At 41.5% G+C, this 26,851-nt stretch overlaps 1 protein-coding gene across 4 annotated transcripts in view; it reads left to right on the top strand.

Annotated features, from left to right (window-relative positions):
• TAF5L (TATA-box binding protein associated factor 5 like) overlaps positions 1-24,991 on the top strand; it is a 30,817-nt gene extending 5,826 nt beyond the window's left edge. For all 4 annotated transcript variants that reach the window (XM_028104600.2, XM_028104603.2, XM_028104602.2 and 1 more), the window contains exons 2-5: positions 4,695-4,839; positions 8,286-8,390; positions 16,125-16,849; positions 23,007-24,991. In XM_028104600.2, coding sequence (XP_027960401.1) covers positions 4,698-4,839; positions 8,286-8,390; positions 16,125-16,849; positions 23,007-23,804 — 1,770 coding nt within the window. In that variant the 5' untranslated portion in view covers positions 4,695-4,697 and the 3' untranslated portion in view covers positions 23,805-24,991. The remainder of the gene's footprint in view (positions 1-4,694; positions 4,840-8,285; positions 8,391-16,124; positions 16,850-23,006) is intronic.
• Positions 24,992-26,851: the final 1,860 nt, after the last annotated feature.

Raw genomic sequence — 26,851 nt, 5'->3', positions numbered from 1 at the left:
TGATAGATCATGGCAAACATCAAGCTGGCAGTAGGAGAAGGAGGATTTGAAGGAAGATAATAAATTTGAGCATGTTGAATTTCATGTTCGCAGCATCTAGGTAGAGATGTCCCTCAGACTTGAGCTCAGGAAGGTAGTCTGGCTAGAGGCGGTGTAAGTCTTGTGTAAGTAGTATGATGATGTAGGGAATGTGAAGAATGAGAAGCAGACCAAGAATGGGAGAGGGGGAGCGACCAAGGGAGAGGGAGTTTCAAGGGAGGAGGCGTGTTCAGCAGCCAAGAGACCTTGTGGGATAGTGTGGAAAAGGGACTGTTGGTTTGGCAAGAGTTGAGGAATCTCAGGTCTTAATAAATAGCCCACTGAGGTAGGGAGCAGGTCAGCTGGCTGGATAAGGAGACTGGTATGGCTTTGGAATAGCTAGGTAGGAAGCTATCGGGAAAGAAACGAAATTAGTGAAAAAAGACTTCTGGAACATCATAGAGGTCCCAGGTGATGTTAGAGAAGGTCAGTTTTAGTGGTATCTGTCTGCCTAGTTGTGTGAGTTCTCCCCCGCCAAAAAACCAAACCAAAACAAAAAACCCTCCAGGCCCTGTGTTGTGTCCTGAGCCCCTAGTTCTGAGCATTATTCTCATGCCATTTATTTCTTGGGACACCATAAGAAAGAACACAACTTCTAGTTCAAGTATATTCATGTCAGTCTATGAGCAAAGATTGAATATGAAAGACCATGATAATGTTAAAATTATATGAAGTATTACTAAAACTGAGAGTACCGTGGCTCATTTTGTCACCTGTGATTTATATTTTCACAAAGATTGGATACACTTTACCATGATGATTAATGCAAAAGCTAGCTTTTTAGGTCCTCCTTAGAATGACCTTTTGACAGATATTATATTTAGACTTCTGCAAGTAAAGAGAAGAGAACTAATGTATTTGAGTACCTAGTATGCACTTTACATGGCATCTTATTTAAGAGAAAATACATAAGCATTTTTATCTGTTTCTAAGCATAAATTTATAATTGGAATACATTTGCTTCAAAGTACACACACCCCTAGCCACCTGTCAGTAAACTCATTTGGGGAGCTGATTCGAGAATGGTGGTGGTGAATTTGCCTGGATTTATTCTGAATTCACCCATGCTCAAAGCTGCCACCTTACCCAGGGGGTATTTGTCCATACAGTATTCTATTAGCATTTAATGGAATTGTGTAGTATTTTGCCTGCTTAGCCCTTCACGTGGTGCCCTGGGGATGTCCCCCCTGCACCCTCCACCAACACACACATTTGAACATAAGTGGGCAGTGTTAGGATACAGTCTGTAACCAGTAAGAAATTTGCTTGGCTGCAGTCCCGTATTATCATCATCATCTTAAGAGTGTGCCTGGGTTCCATGTGTCTTTGCCTCCCCATATTTCTGTAGTTAAATACCAAGAATGGCTGTGGTTTTTCCTGCACAGTTGTTACTTTGAGACAGGAAGATGATCGTGTCTTGATTTTATATAGCAACTTTGTTAAAATATTAGTTAAACAGTAGGCAGCTATTGATATATGAGAAATAGATACATATTGTGTCAGAATCCTCTTTTTAATTTCCAGAAATACTACTACTATGACATGAAGAGAAAGGTGTGTGATCATCTATTTTTACTTTTAAAGTTAAGATATTATGTAAATTGAAAATCATGGGAAATCCTGAAATTTTAACAAGGATATAATTATATCCAAACTTAATTTAAATTTAAAAGATTTTATAATTATGGGAAAAGCTAAGCAAGTAACTTGAAATTTCAGTGTTAGTGTCACGTCTGCCGAAAGACAGGTCTATTGTAAGGAGTTTTTTTTTTTTTTCCCTCATGTGTCCATTTATGGATATTAGTATTAGAGAAATCAGTAGGGGGAGGGGAACTGGTTTCTCCACAGAACTCTTCATTATTTGTTTCATTTGAAATATGTGTGTGTTGGAATCAAATCCACTTATGTCTATTGGGTCATGTCTCTGGTATTTCAGTTGAGTGTGGTTGTAAAAGAGAGTTAGTTAACACCAGCATTCCTGCTCTTAAGGTCCTTGGCCCTACAGCTGACTCACTGCCCACCCTCAGGGAAGGTCCCTTGTCATAAATAGTGGTTTGGGTTCTGAGAAACTGCCATTTGGGCCAGCTAATTTGGACAAATTCATCAGAATCAGTATTTAGAAATGAATTTTTAGCAATCCCAAATATGGCCAGTTTTTGCTGTTGTTCGTTCTCATTCCTGTTTACCCTTCCATATCTTTCATATCTTTTTCCCTCCTCCTCTGATGTGCATAAACATTGCCCTACTGTGAGGACAGTGTGTCATCACAGGGTCTGTTCTCTCTGTCAATTGTTCTGTGTCTTTCACATGCATGGTTTCTTCCTGTTAGAGAGGTGATCTCTTATTCCCATCTTATTTGGAGCACTGAGGGACACACATTGATACAAGCATGTATTCCCATAGCAACAAGAGATTGGCAGGAGGAAATCTGAAAAAGTGTGAGTCTCAGCTAAATACGAGGAATCAGGCTGCTTTGGAAGAGTTCGGAGACGAGGAGCTCTTGAAGTTAGATTAAAAGCAGCTTTAGCAAACATTGTGGGGGGAAGGGGGGAGGCACAGGGTGGGGCAGTGGGAGCTGGTTGGATTTGACTAGTCCTGACTTGGGGCCAAACTGGGAAAGGGCAGTATATTGTCACAGTCTCTGTGTGCATTTCATTGTTTTTCTCTGAGTATAACATTGAATCAGAATCTCCAGGGTTTGAAATTATTCATACACACAGTTACAGGAGGTTCTTAGGTGTAGCCAGGTTAGAGAACCATAGAGAATCACTGATACAGTCAAAATGATACAGGAATGCTTATTAGTAACCACCAAAAAACAATTATCTGCTTTCATTGACGGACAGATGAATGCTTGGAGCAGGGAGTCCCGCTTTCAAAGTATCAAAATCCTTGTGTTGGCAATAAAAAAAAAAAAACTTAATTAAAAAAACAATCTCAGTTAGCAATATAGTGAAAGACTAATACACCAAAACTGAGTGATGCAAATTCCACAGTAAAAAGGTGGTTCAGTCTTGGGAAATTTATTAGTAATTTTCATTGTATCACTGTCAACCATATCACACCCAGTGCCCCTTCTTTTTAGCAAATGATTTTATACTTTCTTTGGTAATCCACAACTGAAATGCATAGAGAATATAATTTTTCTAAATACATAATTTAAAATAACATATTTATGATATCCTAACATTTGTATTTTTATATAGATATATATTTTTTAGTGCATGTGTCTCCAGCCTTCACTGTTTGCTCTGTTGTAGGACTTTTAGGGAATTATTCAGAGTATACCACAAGTCAGTTTGGAAAGAAAGGATTATTTGCAAATAATTGTAGAATAATTTGTTGCTACAGTATCTGTATAAAACATTTGGCTATTCGCCACACTTATATGCTAAAAAATGGCAGATGAATAAAAATGAGATACAAATAAAATTTTTTGAAGCATTTAAAGAAAAAAAGGCAGATTTCTGGAATGGGGGGAATTTCAAATCTTAAAAGGGAATGGAGGCAATCACAAAGGAGGCCAGTGCATGTCGTTGAAACAGAAAACTCAGACACTCCAAATAAATTACCAAAAGCAGATCTCCCACATGCAAAACATTGGGAGCCATTGATTTAGGGAAGGTTACTTTGATGGGGACAATCACGTGTATATGGATAATGTTGCAAGCATTCCGTTTTTACATGAGAGAAGTGAACATAGAAAATTCATCCAGCTGTCGTGGGTCACCGGGACTGCAGTATCCTTTACCTCTAACAAAGCGGTGTTTGAGACCCATGGTACCTTCAGGAGTTCCTCTTGTTCTTGATCATTAATTTAATCATCAAGGAAAATAGTCCTTTGTGAGGGGAACCCTCAAATTAGTTTAAATTACCAAAAGTAATTTAGCCCTATTCGGTGCACTTCCTACCATTTTCTTTTCCTTTCTTATAAGAATTTGTGAGATATATTCTAATGCATATACATACCCTCTTTCCATTTTGACGCTTTCCTGGGCCTGAGGTTGTAAAGAGTGAAAGAGGTAAATAATGGGATTACAATGAAGACCCGGTGCCCCAACCTTTGACGTAGTGCTGCCCGCGTGTTCCTGACTATCAGGAAGAACATAGCATTCCTTTCCTCATTAGTAACTGCTCACTTTCTCAACTTCCATTTATCCAGTGTCTTCAGTTTCTCAGATCTTTGATTTTCGTCTTGCCTCCTGCCTGCTTTATTTGCCCAGTTCACTGCCAATTAACACCTCTCTCCGAGAGTAAGCAGGAGAAATAAAAGGCCCTGGAATTGACCTGATCCTGTAGGCTCCTTGTTAACAGCTCTAATGAAAAGTTCTACCAGAAAGATTGAAATCATGGTATTAAATTAAGTTTGGGGGCGGTCTGTGGGGTTTTATTCTCCATAATATTCCTATTTTCCGCAATTGAAGTTGACTGTATCGCTATTGAGAAAATAGATACATGGGAGAGTGCTAGGTTAGTAACTTTGCTTTGTGTCTTAACTAGGTCATGTAACTAGCCATGTGGCTAGTCTTTGTCTACGCCTTATTTTACCTGTGCACTGTGCGCACCGGCTTGAGTCATGTCCCACGTGGCTTAGTGTTCTGTGGTTCCCCCTGAAGGTCATGAAACGAGTGCGCACCGAGCAGATTCAGATGGCAGTGTCCTGCTACCTCAAACGCCGGCAGTACGTGGACTCCGACGGTCCCCTGAAGCAAGGACTGCGGCTGTCACAGACTGCTGAGGAGATGGCGGCCAACCTCGCAGGTAATGGGGGCGGGCAGGCTGGAGCAGAACTCACACAGAGGACCCTGAGAAGTTACTTCCCCTCCTCTTCTGGAGAGAGTTGCGGCAGCCTCCAGAGGCAGCACCACATGATGGTGCAGGCCTTCAGAGATGCTATCTGTCCTTCAAAGCCACTTTGAGAGGCCTCCTGTCGTAATCCATCCTGCTTCAGAATTCTCTGCCTTCCACTGTATCTGATGTTTTCCCTCTGTGAACTAGTCTGCTATGAGACCCGGAGGGCCAGGGCTTCCATCATGTCCCTCCCTGTAGCCCGGAGCCTCGCCCATGGAAGTCAGGTTTGCCGGGTGAACGAGTGCTTTGGGATCAGTGGTCGGAAAGATTGGCATCCTAGATATGTTCCTGAGGTTTTTAAGATTTGTTTTGGGGGTTTTGTTTTGAAATCAGATTCTTTTTTTAGAAAAATGTGTCTTAAATCTCTTTAGAACAGCAAATAGTTATTACTTAGCTATGTTGTGAGTTGAATTTTTATGTGATATAATTTTCTTCTATTGGACCTGGGTACTGGAGACTTTGCCAAAAAACAGACAGCCGCAGTGCTTTTCAGGTGATTGTGAGCTGCTTTAATGGCTGTACGAGGAGTTCCAACACCACAGTGCTTTCTCCAGCTCAGCCCTGGTTCCTCTTACCTGCTCCGACTGGACTGTTCTCTCTTTTTGATTCTTGTACTTCCTTCTGCTCTTCTAAGTATCTGTCACCACCTACTTTATCCCTTAATGGTTTCAACCCCCACACTGGTAGCAGCAGCTCCCTCTCCTCCCTCTTATTATCTTCAGAGTCATGAACCCAGACCCTTCACATTCTAAGGGTGCACTGCTGTTGCCATAGGAAGAGAATGAAGGGAGAGTAGAATGAGGATGTCCTCAAAGAGCTGCTTCCTGACTCCTCCTGAGACAGTAGAAGTAGCCCTTCTTATTATACCTTCTTATAAGAAGGTAGCTGCCTTCTTATTCTTTAGCATCAGATCCACCCCCATTGTTCCTTTCTTTCAGACTGGGTTACCCCTGACAAGAACAGAGCCAGACGAGGGGCTTGGAATAGATTACTAAATGCCTTATTGTTTCGAGCAGGATGGCCAGTTTATAGAGCCAGAGTAATTCCTTCTCAACTTGCCAGCACAGCCTTTAATGTGCATGAATAATCTCCTGCTGCCCCCTGTTCATTAGAACCTGGGAGCAGTAATTCTATGCAGTTGTTGATAGAAAATAGAAACAAGTACTATTATACAGAACATGACTGCCAGAACATGACTCTTCTTAGTCGTCTTAATGCAGATATAATGGCTGATTAGGAAGGGCACTGTTGTTCCTGGAAAACCACCAGGAAGTGTGAGTATCATAAGATTTTGTCCTAGGTCTTTCTGTCAGTTGAGTAATCTGAATGATTGTGTCGTCCTTCAGCATACCACCTATTGAACATCTGCTATAGGTCAGGTGCTGAAGAGTCCTAGAGATAGCTAAGGTTTGATCCTAGCTCCTAAAGAGCTTAACATTACAGCGAGGAAATGAGGCGGATAAATCAGTGATGACAGGAGGGTATGATGTAGTAAGTTCTATGAAGGGAGAATGTTTCAGGTTCTGTAGGAACAAAGAAGGTGCTCATCGAAATTAGCTTGGCAGGTCAAGGATTGCCTCCCCAAAGGTTTCATGATTCCCAGTATATAGTAGGGGTTAATAAATAGAAGGAGTGAGCTGAGTCTCAAAAGAACCATTAGGAGCTTACCAGGGGACAAGTTGGAGAAGGGTATCTAGGTTCTCAAGTGTGAATTGTGGAAAGATCACTCTGGTGGCTGCATTGATTGGGGAAGGCCCAGAGTAGAACCAGGGAAACTAGTTAGAAGGCCATAGAATGATCCAGTGAGAAGTCAGGACAACCTGAGTTAAAGAGGTGGTAGTAGGAGTGGAGAGGAGAGGATAGATTGAGGAATCTGTAGGATTTGGTGACTGATTAACTCAAGGTGGGAACCACGTGAAGGAGAGGGGCGTACCGTTCGTGCACGTGCAGCACATCCTCCTGCTTCAGGCTGTTGCTCTGAGTTCTCGTAGGGCACACTGACTTCTCATCTGTGTCCCCCTTCCTGTACATGTTATGTTGTGGCTACCTCAGTCCTGCTGCATTAATTTCATTCCTCCATCCATAATCTGTCTTCTGAAATGTGTTAGTTTCATCCAGATTATTAAAGATGGCTCCCTCGGTCCCCAGCCACCTTTCCCCAGTGTTCCCTTACCCCCGCAGAAAGGGTATGGGAATGTTGTTTCTCTTTTTAGAAAGAATAAATTCACAGAATGGAGACTAAGTGCATGTTTACATACTGTGTATCTGAATATTGAGACTCCAGCCTTCTTCCCCACATCCCGCTGCCTAGAACACTAGCAGTCGGTCACATATCCCTCAGGAAGGTGATTAGAGATTCTTCCCTGGTGAATCTGACCTGCCCAAGAGAGAAGACCTGTGAAGACATTGACATTGGGAAATTGCCCATCCAGGTCATGCCGGGTGATAAACACGCAGAGTTTCCATCAGCTCTGTAGTACTTCACCTTCAGCCATGAAAGAACCTAATGTACTCAGTATAAAGAGGAGAGGTGGAAAGAATCAGTGAGAAGCAACTTGAGTGAAGCAAACAGCCGAGAGAAGAAAATTTCAAAAATACCATCATTGATAGCCTTGAGACGAGAAGAAAATGCTATTTTTAAAAAGCAAACAACATTAGGAGAACAGCAAGAAATGTAGCAAATTGAAGTAAATGGTCATAAAAATGAGAAATCAGTAGAAAGGTTGAAAGTTGAGGAAGCAGATCAGTTCAGGGAATCTAACCTTGAAATAGTAGGGGGTCCCAGTGGCACGTGGCTGGTTCAGTTGGTAGAGCACGTGACTCTTAATCGCAGCGTTGTAAGTGTGAACCCCACATTAGGCCTAGAGCTTTCTGAAAAAGAAGAAGAAGAAGAAAGAGAAATAGGAGGGATCCCTGAAAGAGAAAACAGAGAATCAACAAATTTCTCAGAACCAAGAGACATGAATTTTTATTGAAAGGGCCGGCTAAGTGTCCATAATGATGGTTGCAAATAGACCCACACCAAGGCACATTATCATAGGATGTCAGAACATAGGGTCAAATACTTTCAGATATGTCCCTCTTGCACTTATGTACCTGTCCTCTCTCATTCAACTTAACCCTGTGCTTTATACCTTTTCATGCCTCCACTATCATTTTATTTGGGTATCAGGAAGAAGAGGAGATAGGTGTCATCACTCGGCCATATTTAACCAGAAGCCCCACCATACTCTGAAAATCTACTGAAATGTCCATTGCTATGATGCATACTTAACACCCTCTTCCACCCACCTTGCCACATACTGGATTAATAATTGTGTTTCCCATCCCCACTGTATATATCTTTTTCTCCTTAGTCCAATCAGAATCCGGCTGTGCCAACATAGTGTCTGCAGCCCCTTGCCAGGCAGAGCCCCAGCAATATGAAGTACAGTTTGGACGCCTACGGAATTTTCTCACTGGTAAGTGCTCAGCTTAAAGAAGAACTTCCTCTTATTAAGAAAGAATCCCGCAACTTTCCCTCAGAACCTACTGTATTCCGGGTACAGTGTACTTAGTACGGATTCAAAGGTAGTTGAGGGCAGTCCTTGCATTCAGTCTTACAATCTATCGGACCTCCTAAGAGAGTTAAGTCACAAGTTAAAGTTTGCAAGGGCTAGGGCTCCCGGTGTTTTGGTCACTGTTTTGTCCATGGCTGTCAGCAAAGTGACTAAAACTTGCGATGAAACAGTGAAAGTTAAATTAGCCATGTAGAGAAACATCCTTAAATGCAGAGAATTTGAAATGGACATTGAAATCACTATTAATAATATAGTACATCTCAAAATGACCTTTTCCCCTTATTTCCCAAAGTGCAAGACACTACTCATCATGAATCAGCTAGACAAAAAAAATTAGAAGTAGTTTAGTCCAGTTTGTGGGTGGTGTAATGACCATTAAAACACAGAATCAGTAGATATGAGTTCCAGTCAGTTCTTTTAACTCACTGTATGACTTTTTAAATGAATCACTTAAAAAAAAATGAAGTTGTTTAGCATCTCTGGAGCCCTGGTTTCTTCATCTGTGAAATAAGGTGATTCAAAGGTGTAACCAAGTGATTTCATCCAGTCCTAAGATAACTGATTATAATTTTAATGTTGGGAGGATTATCGCAGTGAGGGAGACTACGTTGATTCAGGTTATTAATCAAAGTCTTTTGCTGAGTACTTTTTCATTCAGAACACCTTGAGGTGTAAGAAATACAAAATTTTCTCTGCCCTCAAAGGGTTGAGAGTAATTAGTAGGTATTGGTTAGTGGCAAATTGTAGTTAAAGCACTTTGAGGTTATTTCGTTTTTCTTTTTTTATTTGAAAAAATCCTCAGAGTAATAGGTTTTAATGGTAAAGATGCATATAAGGCAATCAATGTATAAGCCACAATAGTATACCTAATTTTACATCACTTGATTTTACTTGACCCTCATTATGATCTGTATTTTTTAAGGGAAAGATTCCACATTTTCTGTATTCTAGGGAAAGTGGCCAAAATGTTACAAGAAATAAAGGTTACAAAATAAAACCTTAGAAAGAGTTATCTTATCAGCCTCAGAGTTATTAGAGTGATGGAATTCATAAGTACCATCTATTGTTACAAAAATGAAAAAATCATGAAGCTTAAAGGTTTAGTAAAAAGAGCCTATTATGTTGAAACTGAAAAAGAAAGAAGTGTAAGATCTTCATATCATATGAATGTTAAATATCTCAGAACAGTGATCAGCTGCTTTCTATCTCCAGTAAGGATAAAAAGAGAAAAATTGAATTTATAAGAAGGCTTTCACTGAGAGGTAAGCAAGAACTTGGAGATACTGAGTTATGTAATCACTGGCCTTTTTTTTTTTTTTTTGAGGCTTTTAGCAATTTTTTTTTTTAAGATTTTATTTATTTATTTGACACTGAGACACAGCAAGAGAGGGAACACAAGCAGGGGGAGTGGGAGAGGGAGAAGCAGGCTTCCCACCGAGCAGGGAGGCCAATGCGGGGCTTGATCCCAGGATCCTGGGATCATGACCTGAGCCGAAGGCAGACGCTTAAAGACTGAGCCACCCAGGCGCCCCTAAGCAATTTATTTTTTAAATTTAAGTCTTTAGAAAGTCATTTTACTCCGTTTTTAAAATATATTTCTTTCCCCATGATCGATTTCTCTCTCCATGCTAGGGGTGGGGAAGCTGGTTTAAGAAGGAATGCCGAGCTTCTCTCAGCCTTTCTCTTTCATTCATTCAGCCGATATTTATGTTAGGCACTGACTACTTGCTGGGCTAGATGTTGCAATAGAGCATATTGATGTGGAGCCTACTGCCTAATGAGGGAAACAGACAAAAGCATAAAGCCCCAGTGTATCATTATAATAGTGATGCCTTCCATGTACTCATAGACGTGACTTATTTCCATTATGAATGATGCTCGTGACTAGTGACATACTGGTTTTTGTTTGTATTCTTTAATCACTGAAGCATAGTTGTAATAAAATAGACTCATTGGAATAATTTTATTACAGAACTGTGGTTACTTTTCACAATGAAGAATTAATACATTTAGTTGATCACAAATGTGATTTATTCTGGTGCAAAGTTTTCTGCTTAGATTTATTTCTTTGGGGGGCGCCTGGGTGGCTCAGTGGGTTAAGCGTCTGCTTTCAGCTCAGGTCATGATCCCAGGTCCTGGGATCCAGCCCTGTGTTGGGCTTCCTGCTCAACAGGGAGTCTGCTTTTCCCTTTCTTTCTGCCCCTGCTCATGCTCTCTCTCTCACTTACTCTCTAAAATAAATTTTTTAAAGAAATCTTTAAAAAATTTTTCTTTGGGCTCTTACTATTTTTCTTGACTATTTACTAAAACTCTTAATGTAGACTAGCTGTTGACTCCTTGTGTCTGATGATGCTAGTTTTTTCCTAATATGTGGTATCTTCTTTATTCTCCTGTCATAATTTCCTTCCCCCAGAACTTTAAATTTCAATAACTGGTAACGTATTAACCTTCTCCTTTGTCTTGTTTCAAAACTGAGGAAGTTGTCTATTATTTTACCTATAATTCTTTAATTCATTAGGCACAGGTCATTTGGAGGGGGTAAATATATATTTTGTGGGGTTTTTTGTTTTTGTTTTTATTTTTTATTTTATTTTTAGCAAGGTTTACTGAGCGATAGCAAAGTGATAGCACAAAGCTCCTGAGGAGGGAGGGGACCCGAAAAGGTTGCCCTGTTTTGTGTTGTTTTTTTCTTAAAGATTTTTATTTATTTATTTATTTGAGACAGAGAGAATGAGAGAGAGAGAGAGAGAGAGCACATGAGAGGGGGGAGAGTCAGAGGGAGAAGCAGACTCCCCGCCGAGCAGGGAGCCTAATGCGGGACTCGATCCAGGGACTCCTGGATCATGACCTGAGCCGAAGGCAGTCGCTTAACCAACTGAGCCACCCAGGCGCCCCTGTTTTGTGTTTTTACAGACTGCTTTTCCTGGAATATTTTTCCCTACCCTCAGGTCTCTAAAGAGCAGTCAGCCAAGTCAAAGGAACAAGTGTTTCCTGAGCACCACGATAAAGTATAAGATACAGTCATTAATCTAAATAGGGAGCAATCCTAACATAAGAAGGCTAAAAGTAAAAGTTTTTAAATAAAGTTCAAATATGGTGGAAGAGTTTTAACAGGCCAGGATGAAATCAGTGCCAAAGTTTGTACATAGAGGAACTCTGGAATGAAAGGAGAATATGGTTTGGACAGAGTAGTCAGAGAAGGCCTTACTATCAATCAGGAGGTGGAATTTACGTTAGCGTTTGGAAGATGGGTTGGATTTCAGTAAGCTGTGGAAGAGAAGTAGGAGGATTTGGGGTATGTGGAAAGACATGAGCAAAAGGGCAGAGATGGCAATTCTTTGGGCAGGAACAGTGAAGGAAGCAGCTTTGTTGAGAATGGGGTTTTCAGATTGGAGATAAAGCCAGCCACAGTGGAGCCAGGTTGAGGAGAGACCTGACCATCGGGCCTAGGAGACAAAAGTCTGAAAGCAGTTTATGAAAGGGTTTGCAAGTGGGATGACCAGGAAGCCAGCCTAAAGTCCACTGTGTACTGGAAAAGTGAGCTGAAAAAGGACCACAGCTCAACAGTGTTGTGCAAGTGGAAAGCAAGGTCTTGATTTCGTAGTTAAAATTCCCAAGGTAGACTCTCCAAGGCTCAGGATTAAAGGAGGAAGAGTTGAGGATGACTCGGGCTCTGTGACAAATGGAAGCTTAAGCTATATTGAGCAGGAATAACTCAGGTTTTTTACATCATTATGATGGCGGCCTCCTGCTGTGTAGCTTGCAGTAGGAAATTGGAGGCTAGTATTTAAAAGAAAGATACAGACTTGTGATAAAGAACTCAGTATCAGCTTCATGGAGGTGCAAATGCCACTTTAAGGAGATGATGAATCTCAAAGGAAGATATGAGGAAAATAAGAGCATCTCGGGCTGTAGTACCCTAAGTGTATTTTTCCTCCGTAAGTTCTCTGTAGGTGAGAGATTTCTGTGAGCTTACCTGTTGCTCTGGGTCCTTTTCTTCAGGAAGTATAGGAGGAAGAACAAAGACTTTGGAATCAAGCAGTCTGGGTGTGAATCTGGGGCCAGCTGTGACCCTTAGACACGACAATAGATGTCCAGTGCCTGGGTCACAGGAAGCACACACTCCATGTTCGTCCTTGAAATGAAATGAGTATTTGAGGAAGGAGAGAAGGAGGGGAGGCCCGAAAGGGAGGGAGGTGAAGAGTCGAGCTGGGTAGTGTGATGTTTCAGAACAGAAGACAGGAGTGTGAGGTCAGCAGGAGAACAAGGGGTAACAAGCTAGGTTTTCATTTAACTTGGTGTCCTTTTCACTACTAATTTCTGCAAACTGCAAAAAACTTCCTCTTACACCACCAGCAGAGTATGGCACCAAGTAGGAGTTTGTTACAAAGCTGGTGGATAGATGGATAGAAGGAAGGAAAAGCGCACTTTTCAGAGGATATGTTACTTTCGAAATTAGAAAAAAATATATTTCAAGCAAATACACTTTCAGTAAAATACGAAGTATATGTTACGATTTCAAGGAAACAAGATTAAAAATGAGAGTTAAGTCTTATGTTGAGTCTTACTTCCACATAATGAATATGTTGATCAAAATTTTATTTTATGCCTGATACACTGTTCTCTTCAGACAAGAGGGAACAATTAAACAGTTTTGAAACTGAGCTGAAACAACAGTGAATTTCACTAAGTTTTAAAATAGTGCAGCCCTATCTCTTGGTGGCTGGGTTTTGTTTTGTTTTGTTTTCTAAACTTATTAAACTAAAATGCCTCTCATTTTGAAAAATAAGCCTAAAACTAATACTTTAAGGAATAGCAAACAATCCTTCATCCCAGTAGGATATATTGGAAGTCTAATTGGTAAGGGTTGAGTTTTTGGGGTTTTGGTTTTTTCATTAGTATTTTATGGAAAAAAATTTCCAGAGGTCTTCCAAAGAATTACAGCATTTAAAGAAATACCAAAATCTGAATTAGTCAAGATCTTCCATAGAAACAGAACCAATAAGATGTATATACAGAAAGATGTATTTTAAGGAATTGGCTCGTGCACTTATGGAGGCTAGCAAGTCCAAAATCTGCAAGACAGGAAGGCAGGCTGGAGACCCAGGGAAGAACTGCAACTCAAACCCAAATTGAATCTGTTGGCAGAATTCCCTCTTCTGGGGAGGTCAGTCTTTGTTCTCATAAGGCCTTCAACTGATTGGACGAGGCTCACCCACATTATGGAGGGTAATCTGCTTTATTCAAAGTCTACTGACTTAACTGTTGATCTCATCTGAAAAATACCTTCACAGAACCGTCTAGATAATGTTTAACTAAGTATCTGGGCACTGTGGCCCAGCCATGATGACACAGAATTAACCACCCCGAGTCTACCCTCTGTCAATTTCGTACCCATATCTATCTCCTTAAACCATACTTAATCTCCAAATAACGATGATTAACAAGGTCTTTAATCCCCCTATCATGATACAGCTCTCCTGGGTACAACGAAAAATGCACGAATCCCTTCCCCAGAAGAAAAAGCAAAGTCCTTAGGTGATTTACTTTTCTCCTTGATATCGTGTAACTTAAATACTATGATGTAGAGTTAACAACACTTAACTACTCTGGTACAAAGTAAGGATAACTTGTGTACATGATAATGGAACAAGAGAGGGAAGAAAACAAAGATATGTATAAATTACATACACACATATTCATAACAAAATAAGGAGGGTAATTTAAATAGTCTTCATTTCTGTAACTGGTCACATACTTCATATCTGGTATTGAACTACTTTCTTCCGCTACCCATTCTGCATTTTCTTTGCCTTCAGCAAACACCTCAGCTGGTCCTGGTTCTTTACTGGATAGGATGACCTAAACCTCATTTCTGAAGAGTCTTGGGCCATTACTGGTCCTACTTGGATTAGATTTTTATAGTTTTCCATTAATCTTAACCACAGGGCAGAATGATACTAAGAGATGCCCTTAGGGATCTCCTGTATTGCAGACACACTCTGCCTTACCTCCACTGTGGACTGGCAGTCCAATGTCCCCTTGGTAGTCAGGATCAGTCACCCCAGCCAGCACCATAACTCCCTTCTGGGCCTATTGAAGACATGAGGAGCCCAAAGTGGCCAGGTAACAGTCTTAAGTTTATTGGAATCATCGTTGTAATTTAAGTTCATTTTCTAAATATGTCTTTGAGTAGGGACACATTTATTCTAAAATGCACATATTATGCAATTAATTCACCTGTGATAAAGTGAAATAGGGTATTAAGCAGAGATAGCATGCTGGTATCATTTATCATCAGATTAGGGAGGCAAGATTCCCTAATGTAATATTCCTGATTTTGAGCCATGTATGGATTCTTTTTCATGAAGGGGAAAAAAAATGCTAGCAGAAGTACTAATGCTGACTTAAAGCATTTTGATATTAATTTACTTAAATATGTACAAACGTTACATAAGATATAACACGTTTATGGTTACTGTATTTCTATATGAAACCGAAACTCATTTACAAATCAAGTACAAGCAAAACCACAAAAGCAATAAAGTTCAAATGAACAGCAAGTGAATATAACGGATAGATTTTGCCAGAACTGACCTGCTGCGCCACATAGGCATGGGGCCGGTCCTGAGGGCTGTGACAAGACTAGTCTGCATTCAGCTTCCTGAGGTGCTTACGCCCTGCGTCGGCCCTGCTGCCCCCACTCGCCTCTGGCTGAGTAGCTACAGAACCTCTGCACCATCACAGCCCCCTCCGCCCTCACATATGGGCGTCAGATGCACCTCTGTGCTTTTCTCCCTTGCCTGTGACAATTAAAGCTGGACACTTTTGAACATCCTCTGTCACGTAGTTGCATGGTGTTAAGTCTCAAATTAGTAAATGGTTTAGTCTTAATGACATGAAAATGTCTCATTTGTAAATTACCACTGCAAAAAGAGTCGTTTTACTTTTTAGCCAACATAATCAAAATGATTACACTGGCAGACATGGGACAATTTTGGGTGAGTGTTATCATGTTAGTGTTAGGGCGTGCCAGCCTGGGTAGCTAGGCGTGTTAATGAACTCACTAAATAAGTACTCTGATAATACTGTTGGATGATGGAGGCCCAAAGTAATCACAAAACAAAAGGGAGCACTAAAGTCGTATGTCAATACTTGCTTAAGGACCAGCCGGATAATTATGAATAGGCCTGTGTTTATTGTTTTTAAAAATTAGACAACTAAAAAGTTTCTGGGAAGAACTCATAGTCTCCCAAGAATATATCTAAGCACCCTCAGAGGTCTGTGCTCCCCAATTAGAGGAACACTAATGTACTGGGGAAAAACAGTGAACCTTGAAGACCTGAGGACAAGCTCCTGAAGTGTTGTGACAACTTAGGCAGGTCTCTTAACCTCTCTGGGCATCACATTCCTGATCTGTGGCCGACTTCAGGCCCAGGTTTGCTGGACTTCAGAGTCCCTGCTCTTCCTCCATCAAAAGGCTTGGATCTTGAGTTTCCATAATTCTGTGTCGGGCTTCTAGTTCAATCAACAGTCCTGACCAGAATGTGTAGTGTGATGGTGGGCTCCCCAGGAGGGCCACATTATTCTTTGAAATTATACCGATTATAAAGCCCTTACTTTTTTCCATTATAGATTCTGATTCCCAGCATAGCCACGAAGTGATGCCTCTCCTCTATCCTCTCTTTGTCTACCTCCATCTCAACCTGGTCCAGAATAGTCCGAAGAGCACAGTGGAAAGTTTTTACAGCCGCTTCCATGGAATGTTTCTGCAGAACGCTAGCCAGAAGGATGTCATTGAGCAGCTACAGACCACCCAAACCATCCAGGACATCCTGTCTAACTTCAAGCTTCGAGCATTCCTAGATAACAAGTACGTGGTCCGTCTCCAGGAAGACAGCTACAACTACCTTATCCGCTACCTCCAAAGTGACAACAACACCGCCCTGTGCAAGGTCCTCACCTTGCACATCCATCTTGACGTGCAGCCTGCCAAGAGAACAGATTACCAGCTCTATGCCAGCGGCAACTCCTCTCGAAGCGAGGGCAGCGGCTTAGAGCCCACTGACATGCCCGCCCCTATTCTGCAGAACGAGGCTGCCCTGGAGGTCTTGCAGGAGAGCATTAAGCGTGTCAAGGATGGCCCCCCCTCCCTCACCACCATCTGTTTCTATGCCTTCTATAACACAGAGCAGCTGTTGAACACTGCAGAAATCTCCCCAGACAGCAAGCTGCTTGCTGCTGGGTTTGACAACTCCTGTATAAAACTCTGGAGTTTACGATCCAAGAAGTTAAAATCAGAACCCCATCAAGTAGACGTGTCCCGCATCCACTTGGCTTGTGACATTCTGGAGGAGGAGGTATGAATATCATTTTTCTTCCCTACACCTGCCTTACTAATTTGCTTAGAATTCTTACCAGACATGACAGCTCTTGTGGAGAATGGACTTCATTAATTCCTCCATCGTATAGCTAAAGCCAGACTAATACCCGTGTAACCTGTAGCCGCTGAATTCCTGCTCATATCTAACTTTGGAAGAGATGACAACTATGTTTAACAACATTAACTGAACATGATGAATGATTGGTCAGTATTTATTACTGTCTGAATATGGATAGCATTGCTAAGCCTAATTAAAGACCTTTAGCTAATATTGAGATTTGCAGTAAGTGTGTGTGTGTGGGTGTGTGTGGGGGTGTGGGTGTGGGTACATTTATGCAAATATAAACAATTAGAAGTAGGATCACTGGGTCAAGGGGGTCTGCATTTTAAATTGTGAGGAGTATTGTCACTTTCCAGCCTCATCAAACAGTAAACGAGAACGCTGGTGGCTCTTCACCCTCACCAACACTGGGTGTTACCAGCCTCTCTGAAGCCAGTGCACGTCCTCTGGCTTCATGTGCTCCAGGGTGTTCCTAAACCCCATTTTGAAAAGTGCACAGGGAGTACAATTGCTATTTTATCCATCAATCAGTGTAGTGATTTGGCATGGTTACTGAAAAGGGCAGGCCTGGTGGCCTGAGTTTCGGGGCACTGAGAATCACTGCCTTAGAAAACATGTGCGCAAAGAGAGATAAAATTGAACTTCACAGAGTTAACGTTTCCCTGCGAGTGGCCCACAAAAGCTGGAAGCTAGAATATTTTTGTCATCTCACCACTGAAATTTCAGGTTGCTCTGCCTCAGGTTATTTACAATGGAGAATTCTTTGCACGGGGTTGAAAAATAAAGGAGTAAAAAAAAAAACAAAAAACCAACATTCAAGTTAATTTCCACGGGTGATATTGGATGCACAAAATAAGCCCTTTTTTCCTATTCTTGTTTTCTTAGTCACCTTCCAGTTAGCATGGTCTTTGAATTTTTTTTCTTGCAACTGAGACAATATAATTAGAGGAGTTTGTTGTGGTGAATAAAAGGTCTACATTCCAGTGTACACACTTTGATTTCTAGGATTTTATAGTACCCTCCAAAATTTTTTTATTGCACATGTATTTGAGTTTTAAATTTTTCCTAGGAGATAATTCTAGCCTGTTGAGCATTCTTCACGTGCAACTGAAGGATGCTGCCATCATTGATTTACAACTTTCTGTAAATACAAGGAAAAATATTTTTCCACCGACCTTATTAGCTTGATGGCATTGGGTTTGGAGAGTATTCTCAGCATTACAAATTAATATAAAGGAGGACAGCAAAGATAGAAAAGTAGATACAAAGAAGGAAAGAACATTAGACTAAAAAAAAATGCTTAAGATTCTACCCTTCTACTCTGGCTACCACTGAAAATTAGCTCTGTGACTTATTCTGTGAAGATTTCCAGGCTTTGGGAGGTATGCATTTGAAGACCCAGAAGTGAAGAATTCCAGAAAGTGAAAGAAATTCAATCTGGCTAACATTGAGAGGGCTAAGACGCGTAGCAGTATGGCACCACAGGCTATGCTAGGGATTATGGTGGCCTGAGCTAGGGGTGTGGCCCCAGGAAGGGAGTCTGGTGGGAGGTGCTGTTCCACTCCAAAAGAAGATACTTTGTATTTGCCATTATCCACAAAGTATTGTAGATTCTGCTACAGTATAAAGGTACTGCTTTCCTTGTGAACAAACTTTTGTTTCATTTTAGAACTAAAGTTGAGATCTTCTTATGTTGTCAAGGGGTTTCCTGTTAGGGATTTCTACATCCCCCACCCATTTTGTTACAGCAGTTTACAAAAGTTTTTGTTGTTAATGGGTTTTTTTGGGGGGGAGGGTTTGGTGTTTGGTTTTTTGGGGTGTTTTGGGGTTTTTTGTTTGTTTTTTGCTTTTTGTTTTTTGTTGTTGTTCCTGACGAGGAACATTTTGGGGAAAACCAAAGTATAAATCATTTCTGGTAGTTAGTTTTAGTTTTTATATTTCTTCAATGAGAACTTGGACTTTTTTTTCTTTTTTGCTTATAGAATTCACAATTAAAATAGAAAGTCTTAATGCAGAGGTCACAGATTCACATGCCTATAGACGCCAAGCAGGTAAATGTAAACGGTTTACCGCTGCCTGAATCAAAGTGATGGTAGGAAGTATGAAAGTACATGAAAACCCCATTAAAAAGCCAGTTTGCAACCTCTGCCTTAATCTTTGTGAAGCAACAGCTGTTGCATAAATTAGTGAATAAAATGTTTTAATAGTGGGTATTTAAAATATTGACCAGACCCACCAGTTCCATTTCTAGGTATATATCCCAGAGAATTCAAAACGTATGTCCCCGCCAAAACTTGTACATGAATGTTCGGAACATCATTATTCATAATTGCCAAAAAGTGGGGATAGCCCAAATGTCAGTCAGCTGATTAAGAGATAAACAAAATGTAGTATATCCGTGTAATAGAATATTATTCTGCTATAGAAAGGAATGAAGCGACATGAGACATGCTATGTTGTAGATGAACCTTGTAAACATTATGCTAACTAAATAAAAGAAGCCAATCACAAAGGACCACATGCTATATGATTCCATTTCTAGGAGATATCCAGAATAGGCCTACCCATAGAAACAAAGTAGATTGATGACGGCTGGGGCCTGGGGACAGGGAAATAGGCAGTGACTGCTAATGGGTTAAAGGTTCTTTTTTGAGGTGATGAAAATGTTCTGTAGTAGATAATGGTGATAGTTGCACAACTCCGTGAGTATACGAAAAGCCATTGAATTATATTTAAAAGAGTGAATTTTATAGTATGTGAATTATATCTCAGTTTTAAAAAGTCAAAAATAGTCATCAAAAGCTCCTATGAGGGCATAAAATTTTCTCAGTTTATTTAAGCCAAATAAAACGGGATTTACAGCACTGCCCTGTAGCTTCTGATACCTGCAACTTAAAGCTATTCTACACTTGATCTTAGCCAAAAGGCCGAGAAGCGATTCTAAATTAACCTTTGAAAAGCTATTAATTGGCATAGCAGTGCCCCTCTTCCCACCAGGACCAGTAGCCCCTACCCTGTCTGAGACCCTCCATCCTCTGTTCCACACTACATGGAGTGGGAAATGAGGTCCAACTTTTACCCTTGTTGATTGGCAACTATGTATTTTTATATATTTGAGCAACATGGCAAAACCACAGATACCAAATCAAGGATTTGCTCTTCGTTTCAGGTATGTGTATACGATCACCCTCGTCACTGCCAGCCTCCCGCCCTCCTAGCCCAGCACTACAGCACCAGTACTCGGTTCGTGTACTGGCTAGTGAGCCTTCCCCCAGGCCAGCAGTCTCTAAGTTTCAAAAGTAAAGAAGTCAGTGTTGTATAATATTCAGTTCTGTGATTTGTATATAAAACGGTCGTGTAGGTCCGTGCTGGCCTAGAAGAATATAATGTGAGCCATGTTTGTAACTTTGATTTTTCTAGTAGCCACATTAAAAAAGTAAAAAGAAATAGTCAATTAATTTAAAAAATGTATTTTATTCAATCCAGTAATGGCCAAAATATTATCATTTCAACATGTAAGCAATATTAAAAGATTATTAATGAAATCTGTTACATTCTCCTTTTTTGTCCTAAGTCTTGGAAATCTGGTGTGTTTTACACTTACAGCACATGTTCAGCTCAACTAGCCAATAGCCGCCTTTTCTATTCCAGTTTCGGCCATTGTCATCTCTCCTGGAGAGAGCAGCCCCCCGCTTGCTTCCAAGTCTTAACCCACTCCCAAGCCCAGCCAGATTTAATTTCTTTCAGTTCCATTGGCAGCTAATGTTGGGAGAACAGCCCAAGGCTAAATTTCAGACCCCAGAAGGTACCCTCTAGCTAGGAAAGACTGGAGTGTGAGCTGAGGCACTCTGAACCTCCTAGTCCAGGAACAGACATCCATAACAAGTCTGAGATTTTTAGGGCCTCCATGGTCGAAAGCAGGGCTTAGCAAACTATGGCACAGGGGTACATAAGATAATGTTTGAAGGTCTTTTTGTACTTACTCTTCCTGTTATTTTTAAATTTCTTACTTTGTGCATGTTTTATAATGTACATAGTACGATTTATTACACGAATATACTTAACAAATCAAAAATTCCTATTTGGGTTGCATGCCCACTTACTGGAGGGTGTTCAGTCAATTGTAGGGAGTTTGGGGTTTTGTCCTGTGAGCAAGAAAGGAAGGAAAGGGAGAATCTGGGGTTGGGCATGTGTGAATCAGCTGCTTGTTCAGAGTTTCAGTTCGACTGTGCCGAGGCCCTTGTGGGACCGGGTTGAGCCACGGAAGAAAATGTGGCTGGGTTACTTTAAGCTGTGGTCCTGGCAAAGAGCTGATAGCGATAGCCAGCTTAGAAATGCTCTGGTTTCCCCATCTCTTGGTCTATGGAGTCAACCAGGTGCTTGTCCACGTGCTTGGGACAATCATCAAGACCCCTGGGAAGTGCCAGCTTGACTCCTGGCGCACCCTCCTCTTCCCATCCCTGAGCTTGCTGTTTAGGTCCCCTCTAAGGAGCTGAAGACCCACTTCCCTAACTTCCTGCTCCGAACGAAGACCACTTAAGCCTCAGAGATGGTAACGTGCCCTTTAATCCACCACTCACTTTCAAAGGGTAATTCATCTGGGGTCGTTTTTTGCTCCCACAGTTTTTATATAAACTTCCTGGTGTACAGTAATGAGTCATCCTTGAAATTTTAAAGTGTTGTCGTGACCTCTTTTGAAAGGAAAATTACTAATATTCTTGGTAACACTTGGTAGAACGTTAAGCTCCCAAATGCTTATGTATTTTTAATGTTGAGTGTCTGGAATAGCCATTTTGAATATTCATGGACATCAGTGTTTATTTTCTCTTTAACTTTTTCTGAAATCTGTACACATTGAAGGCGTTTGTTTTATTTTGAATTTAATAGTTTTCAAAAGGAAGTTAAAAAGATGCCATTTCCTGTACAAGAACTTAAGGCCCACAGACATATTTATATCTAAGCTAACAAAGCCGATTGGTTTGAACTCTTGTTACTCCTCATTCTTCTGGTGTTAATTAAAACCCATTTTAATCTGTGAATTCTTGATGAGAGACCGCTGTAGTGTTAAGGAGCTTGTCTGTGAGGGAATGAAGGGAAAATGGATTTTGAACAGCGATACCGTCCTTGTGGGAAAGAGGGTGAGGAAGGGGACTTCCCCCCTCGGTACCCTGAGTGGCTGTCTTCTTTTCTGTCCCCACACACAGGAGTTTAGTTCCAAGAATCCCATGAGTCACTCGGCTTTGTTTAAAGCCATTCTGAACCCATGCCTCACTCGGGAAAATGTTTGAGACCCTCTAGAAAGTTGGAGTTTTAAAACTTCATCTTTATTTCTTTTTGGACACTGGCAGTTTATGCCTGGTCACAAGGTGTGAGTGTCAGTTATTGATAACTGTACCTTTCTGGTTTACTATTTGTTCTGATATGTCTGGGCTTTATTTTGGCTAACCTCCTGCAGTGGTTTTGTATTAATTTTGAAGTGAGACCATGTCTGCCTTCATCATTGACCCCACTCATGAGAGTAATGAACGTGCCAGGAATTTTCTTAGTGGAGTAGAAACAGGGAGCAATGTGGCTTATGAAGCAGCTAAAACCAGCAGATGAAGACAGGCCCACAGAATAAAAGAATCTGAGAACTTAATGTAAATTCAGAAGTAAATCTTTCCAAAAGATGTCTATCAGGATGAACAATGGAAGTCACCGTGGGCAATCTTTTAAGCAGCCTTTGAAATCGGTTATGCTCAGCCTAACAGTAAGGTCTACGGTCGTTACTGTGTGATAGCCTCGCATTTGTGTGCTCTTAATTTGACAGTCGTAGCTGCAAGATGAATTTGAGGAAGACGGTTAGTAAGTTGCAGGAGACTTTTTATTCCGTTGGGCAATTACGAGTTGTTTTCCTGGGGTCGCCCTTCAGGGCAAAGACCGCTGTCGTTTACTGGGCAGATGCTATTTCCCAAGTAGTGGCTTTTTTTTTTCTTTTTCTTTTTGCTGGACTGTTTGGTTGTCATGGCAGACCACTAAACATTTTTCCCTTGTGTGTCTCTCTGCCACTCGCCCCTCCCCCTACTGTCCCCAGGATGATGAGGATGACAATGCGGGCACAGAGATGAAGATACTACGGGGACACTGTGGACCAGTGTACAGCACAAGGTTCCTCGCAGACAGCTCAGGGTTGCTCTCTTGTTCTGAAGACATGTCCATTAGGTACTGGGACCTCGGGAGTTTCACCAACACTGTGTTGTACCAAGGACATGCCTACCCTGTGTGGGACCTGGACATTAGCCCGTATAGCCTGTACTTTGCCAGTGGGTCCCACGACCGCACCGCGAGGCTGTGGTCATTTGATCGGACGTACCCGCTGAGAATATATGCCGGCCACCTGGCAGATGTGGACTGCGTCAAGTTCCACCCTAATTCAAACTACTTAGCCACAGGCTCGACCGACAAGACTGTCCGGCTGTGGAGCGCTCAACAGGGCAACTCGGTGAGGCTCTTCACGGGCCACCGCGGCCCCGTGCTCTCTCTTGCCTTTTCTCCCAACGGTAAGTACTTGGCATCAGCTGGCGAGGACCAGCGGCTGAAGCTATGGGACTTGGCCTCCGGGACCCTTTATAAAGAACTGAGAGGCCACACGGACAATATCACCAGCCTCACCTTCAGTCCGGACAGCAGTCTGATCGCGTCTGCGTCCATGGACAACTCCGTGCGCGTCTGGGACATCAGGAACACTTACTGCAGCACGCCTGCCGACGGCTCCTCTGGGGAACTGGTGGGTGTGTACACCGGGCAGATGAGCAATGTACTCAGTGTGCAGTTCATGGCCTGCAACCTTCTTCTAGTGACTGGAATCACACAAGAAAATCAGGAACATTAATTTTTGTTTTTTAATCTTTGTGGTAACGGACTGGGGCTGTAGTGGAAAGCCTCCAGGTTGCAAGTCGTAGGACAAATTGAGATTGAATCACTGACTGTGAAAGACTCCCCGCTTCTCCCCCTTCTCCCGTGCAGACATCCTGAGCTCATCACCCCTGCACTCGGTCCCCCACATGTTGAAGGACTGGAGGGGGAAGGTGCTGTGATTGGACATGAGATGGAGCATGAAGAGGCTCTGGGGGTCGGATTGCAAGCTCTTAATGGAGATCCTGCCCGTGTCCTCGCGTGAGCACCTTCGTGTGTCTGTCTCATTTTCCCGTGTGTCAACCCGAGATGCTGCTTACCTCGCCGCCGGGTGCTGCCTTTGGTCCGAGGATGGTTGCAGGGTGCCCTCACGAGGAGTGGTGCCACGGGGTCCCCGCTGCTCAGTCGGCGGGCACAAGGGGGCTTTCCTGGCGTAGGAATGCGGGGGTGGGAACTAGGAACAGGGGCGGGCATCATCCTGGCGAAAAGGCTTTCCTTTTCCGTAATTACAGAGAACCAGGATTTTTTATTATTATAATTATAATTATTATTATTATTGAGAAGAGGAAACCTAGCACTGGCAGAGGGGCCTTCTCTGCTCTCGTCTTTCAGGTTTTACTCCTGGCACTGGCTGTGATACTTGGAATCTTGAGGTTCAGGGAATTCAGAGAATTTGGTAGCACAGTGTTTTGGGAGAAAGGGAAACTTTCTGGGTGACGATGGGTCACCCCGGCTGACATGTGTCTAGAAGTGGGTGGGTGGGTTGGTTTGAGAAAGTCCTGGGCTCTGGCGGTGACTGTGCGAGAGGAAGAGTCTCCTCATGGCTGCACTTCTGTGAACAGTTCTCTCCCCGGGAAGGACAGATGGTGGTAAAGAAATGAAAAGAATTTGAAGCGATGAAGCAAAAGATAGAATTAGAAGATGTGAAATTTCCAAATGCCCATTTATTCGGAGGTGTGGCTCGCTCAGCGTCTTTTCCTCCTGCCTTCATTCGCTCCCACCTCCTGCATTGCAATAGTGGTTTAATGAACACTTTGTGAAACAAATCGTAAGTACATACGCACGCATCTAAAACTGTGCTTTGAGGATAAAGCAAGTTCGAATTCGTGGAAAAAGGATTAAATATTTCTGTTTTCTGAAAAGAGTTATTTTGTATTTTGTTTTCTATTAAAATGTATTTAGTTTCAAAAAAAAAAAGTGTTGTCATGTCATTTAAACTGTGAGGGCAGGCGGGTATGTGGCCCGGCCTGGGATGACGTGTGCAGCCCACCTCTCTTCGGGATGATAGCCACTCATGTAGGCCAGACTAGCCCCAACGCAGCTACGCTCCCACCTGTTCCTGTATTCTGTTCAGCTAACTTTGAATCGCGCTTCCTCTTGGCATACACAGGAATTATTGGTAACATTTAATACTGTTCATACATCCAAGATTACCACTTGCTAACAGGAGACAATGTATATTTTACCATCTAGAGTAATTTGGGAAGATCCCACTTCCAGTTTTCTTTAATGACCCCATTATAAAATTTCTAAGGGGCATAAGAACTGTGCTATTTAATTAACTTAAACTGTTTCTCGAGCAATTCCAGATAAAGGACTCGTTCAAAAATTTAAATGATGCCAAAATACAAGAACACCAAGAATTATCAGGAAATTAAAGAAAGACTCTAGAATTCTATGCCAAATTTTTCTTTTACTTGAGCCTAAGATTCTAACTAATAAGAAATGTTTCTTATTCATAAAAACCTATATATTTGAAACATTGTAAGAAGGATCTGTTAGCGCTTCAGCCACTTCCACATAGTGTGCCGTGAAGAAGGCCAGATAGAATTCAAATATGTTCTTATCTGTAATAAGTGAACTCTCAACTTAAATTCTATGGTATATTGCTAGAAACGATAAAATCCCTAAATTGGGCCGAATCATTCTCAGGAGTGAAAATACCACTGACTAGGGATGATTTGGAAAGGCTTTGTGTTTGTTTTTTAATGCAAAATTTTTTTGATTAAACACAAAAACGTATTGGGTTGGTCAGTCTTCAAATTATCAATCATGTATATACTTTTGTAATTTGAATTCAAGCTCTTAATGAGCTTCATGTTTGGCCTCTTTCTTTGAACTGATTTTAATGTGGGATAAATTTAACTTTATAGAATACCCCTCACAAATTCCCCAGAATCTTAGAAATATCATATGTATGTTTATGGCCACAAGGGTGCATAAGAACATAGACTCTTCAGGGTGCTCTCCGGCGTTGTTTTATTTACTCTTCAGAGCAAGAGACGGACAGGACTGGTGATACTACCATTTAGTAGATGAAATATCTAAAGCCCAGAGAAGCTCTGTTATCTATACCCAACATGGAACGGTCACATGTCTTGGATGTGTTACATAGATCTATATTCAGTATCCTCCAGTTCTAGCTGGAGGATATAGCCCTGATGATAGAAAAACGTTTTGTTTTGTTTTTTTAACCCTCCAAAAAGGAAGTATGAATATTTAACAAACACATATATACTGCTTACTATCTACCAGAAATCATTCCATGAGCTTTACGAAAATTAACTTTTTTTAAATCTCCATAACAACTCTGTGAGATAAATGCCACTTTTATCTATATTTTACAAATGAGGATTCTGAGGCCCTGTTGGATTAAGTCACTTTGCCAGAGGGTCACACAGCTAGTAACCGATGAAGCCAGAATTTGCCCCTGGGAAATTGGCTGGCTCCAGACACTCTGGCTCCAGAGTTCTTCCACAGGCTCATGTGTCCCTTCATTCCCGCAGTACCAGGTAAAGAGTGACCTGAGGTTACTAGTAACTAAATGTTCCTGGCAATAGTTATAAGATTCATGCTTCCCTTTGCCAAATAAGTCAGCAGCATCTAGCAGGATCAGGAACTGGCGGTAAGAACAAACTTAAACAATATGTGGCTAAAAGAAATTTGAAAATACTCAATTTTGAACCACAATGATAAATCTCTGCAATGTGTATAGGTGCAGGGGGGAAATATGCTGGAATTTCT

This window comes from Eumetopias jubatus, unplaced genomic scaffold (genome assembly GCF_037043125.1).
Source record: "Eumetopias jubatus isolate StellerSeaLion01/CBP00866 unplaced genomic scaffold, mEumJub1_p1.0 scaffold_17, whole genome shotgun sequence".
NCBI classification, from domain to species: Eukaryota; Metazoa; Chordata; class Mammalia; order Carnivora; family Otariidae; genus Eumetopias; species Eumetopias jubatus.
This window is presented reverse-complemented; position numbering and strand designations above follow the sequence as displayed.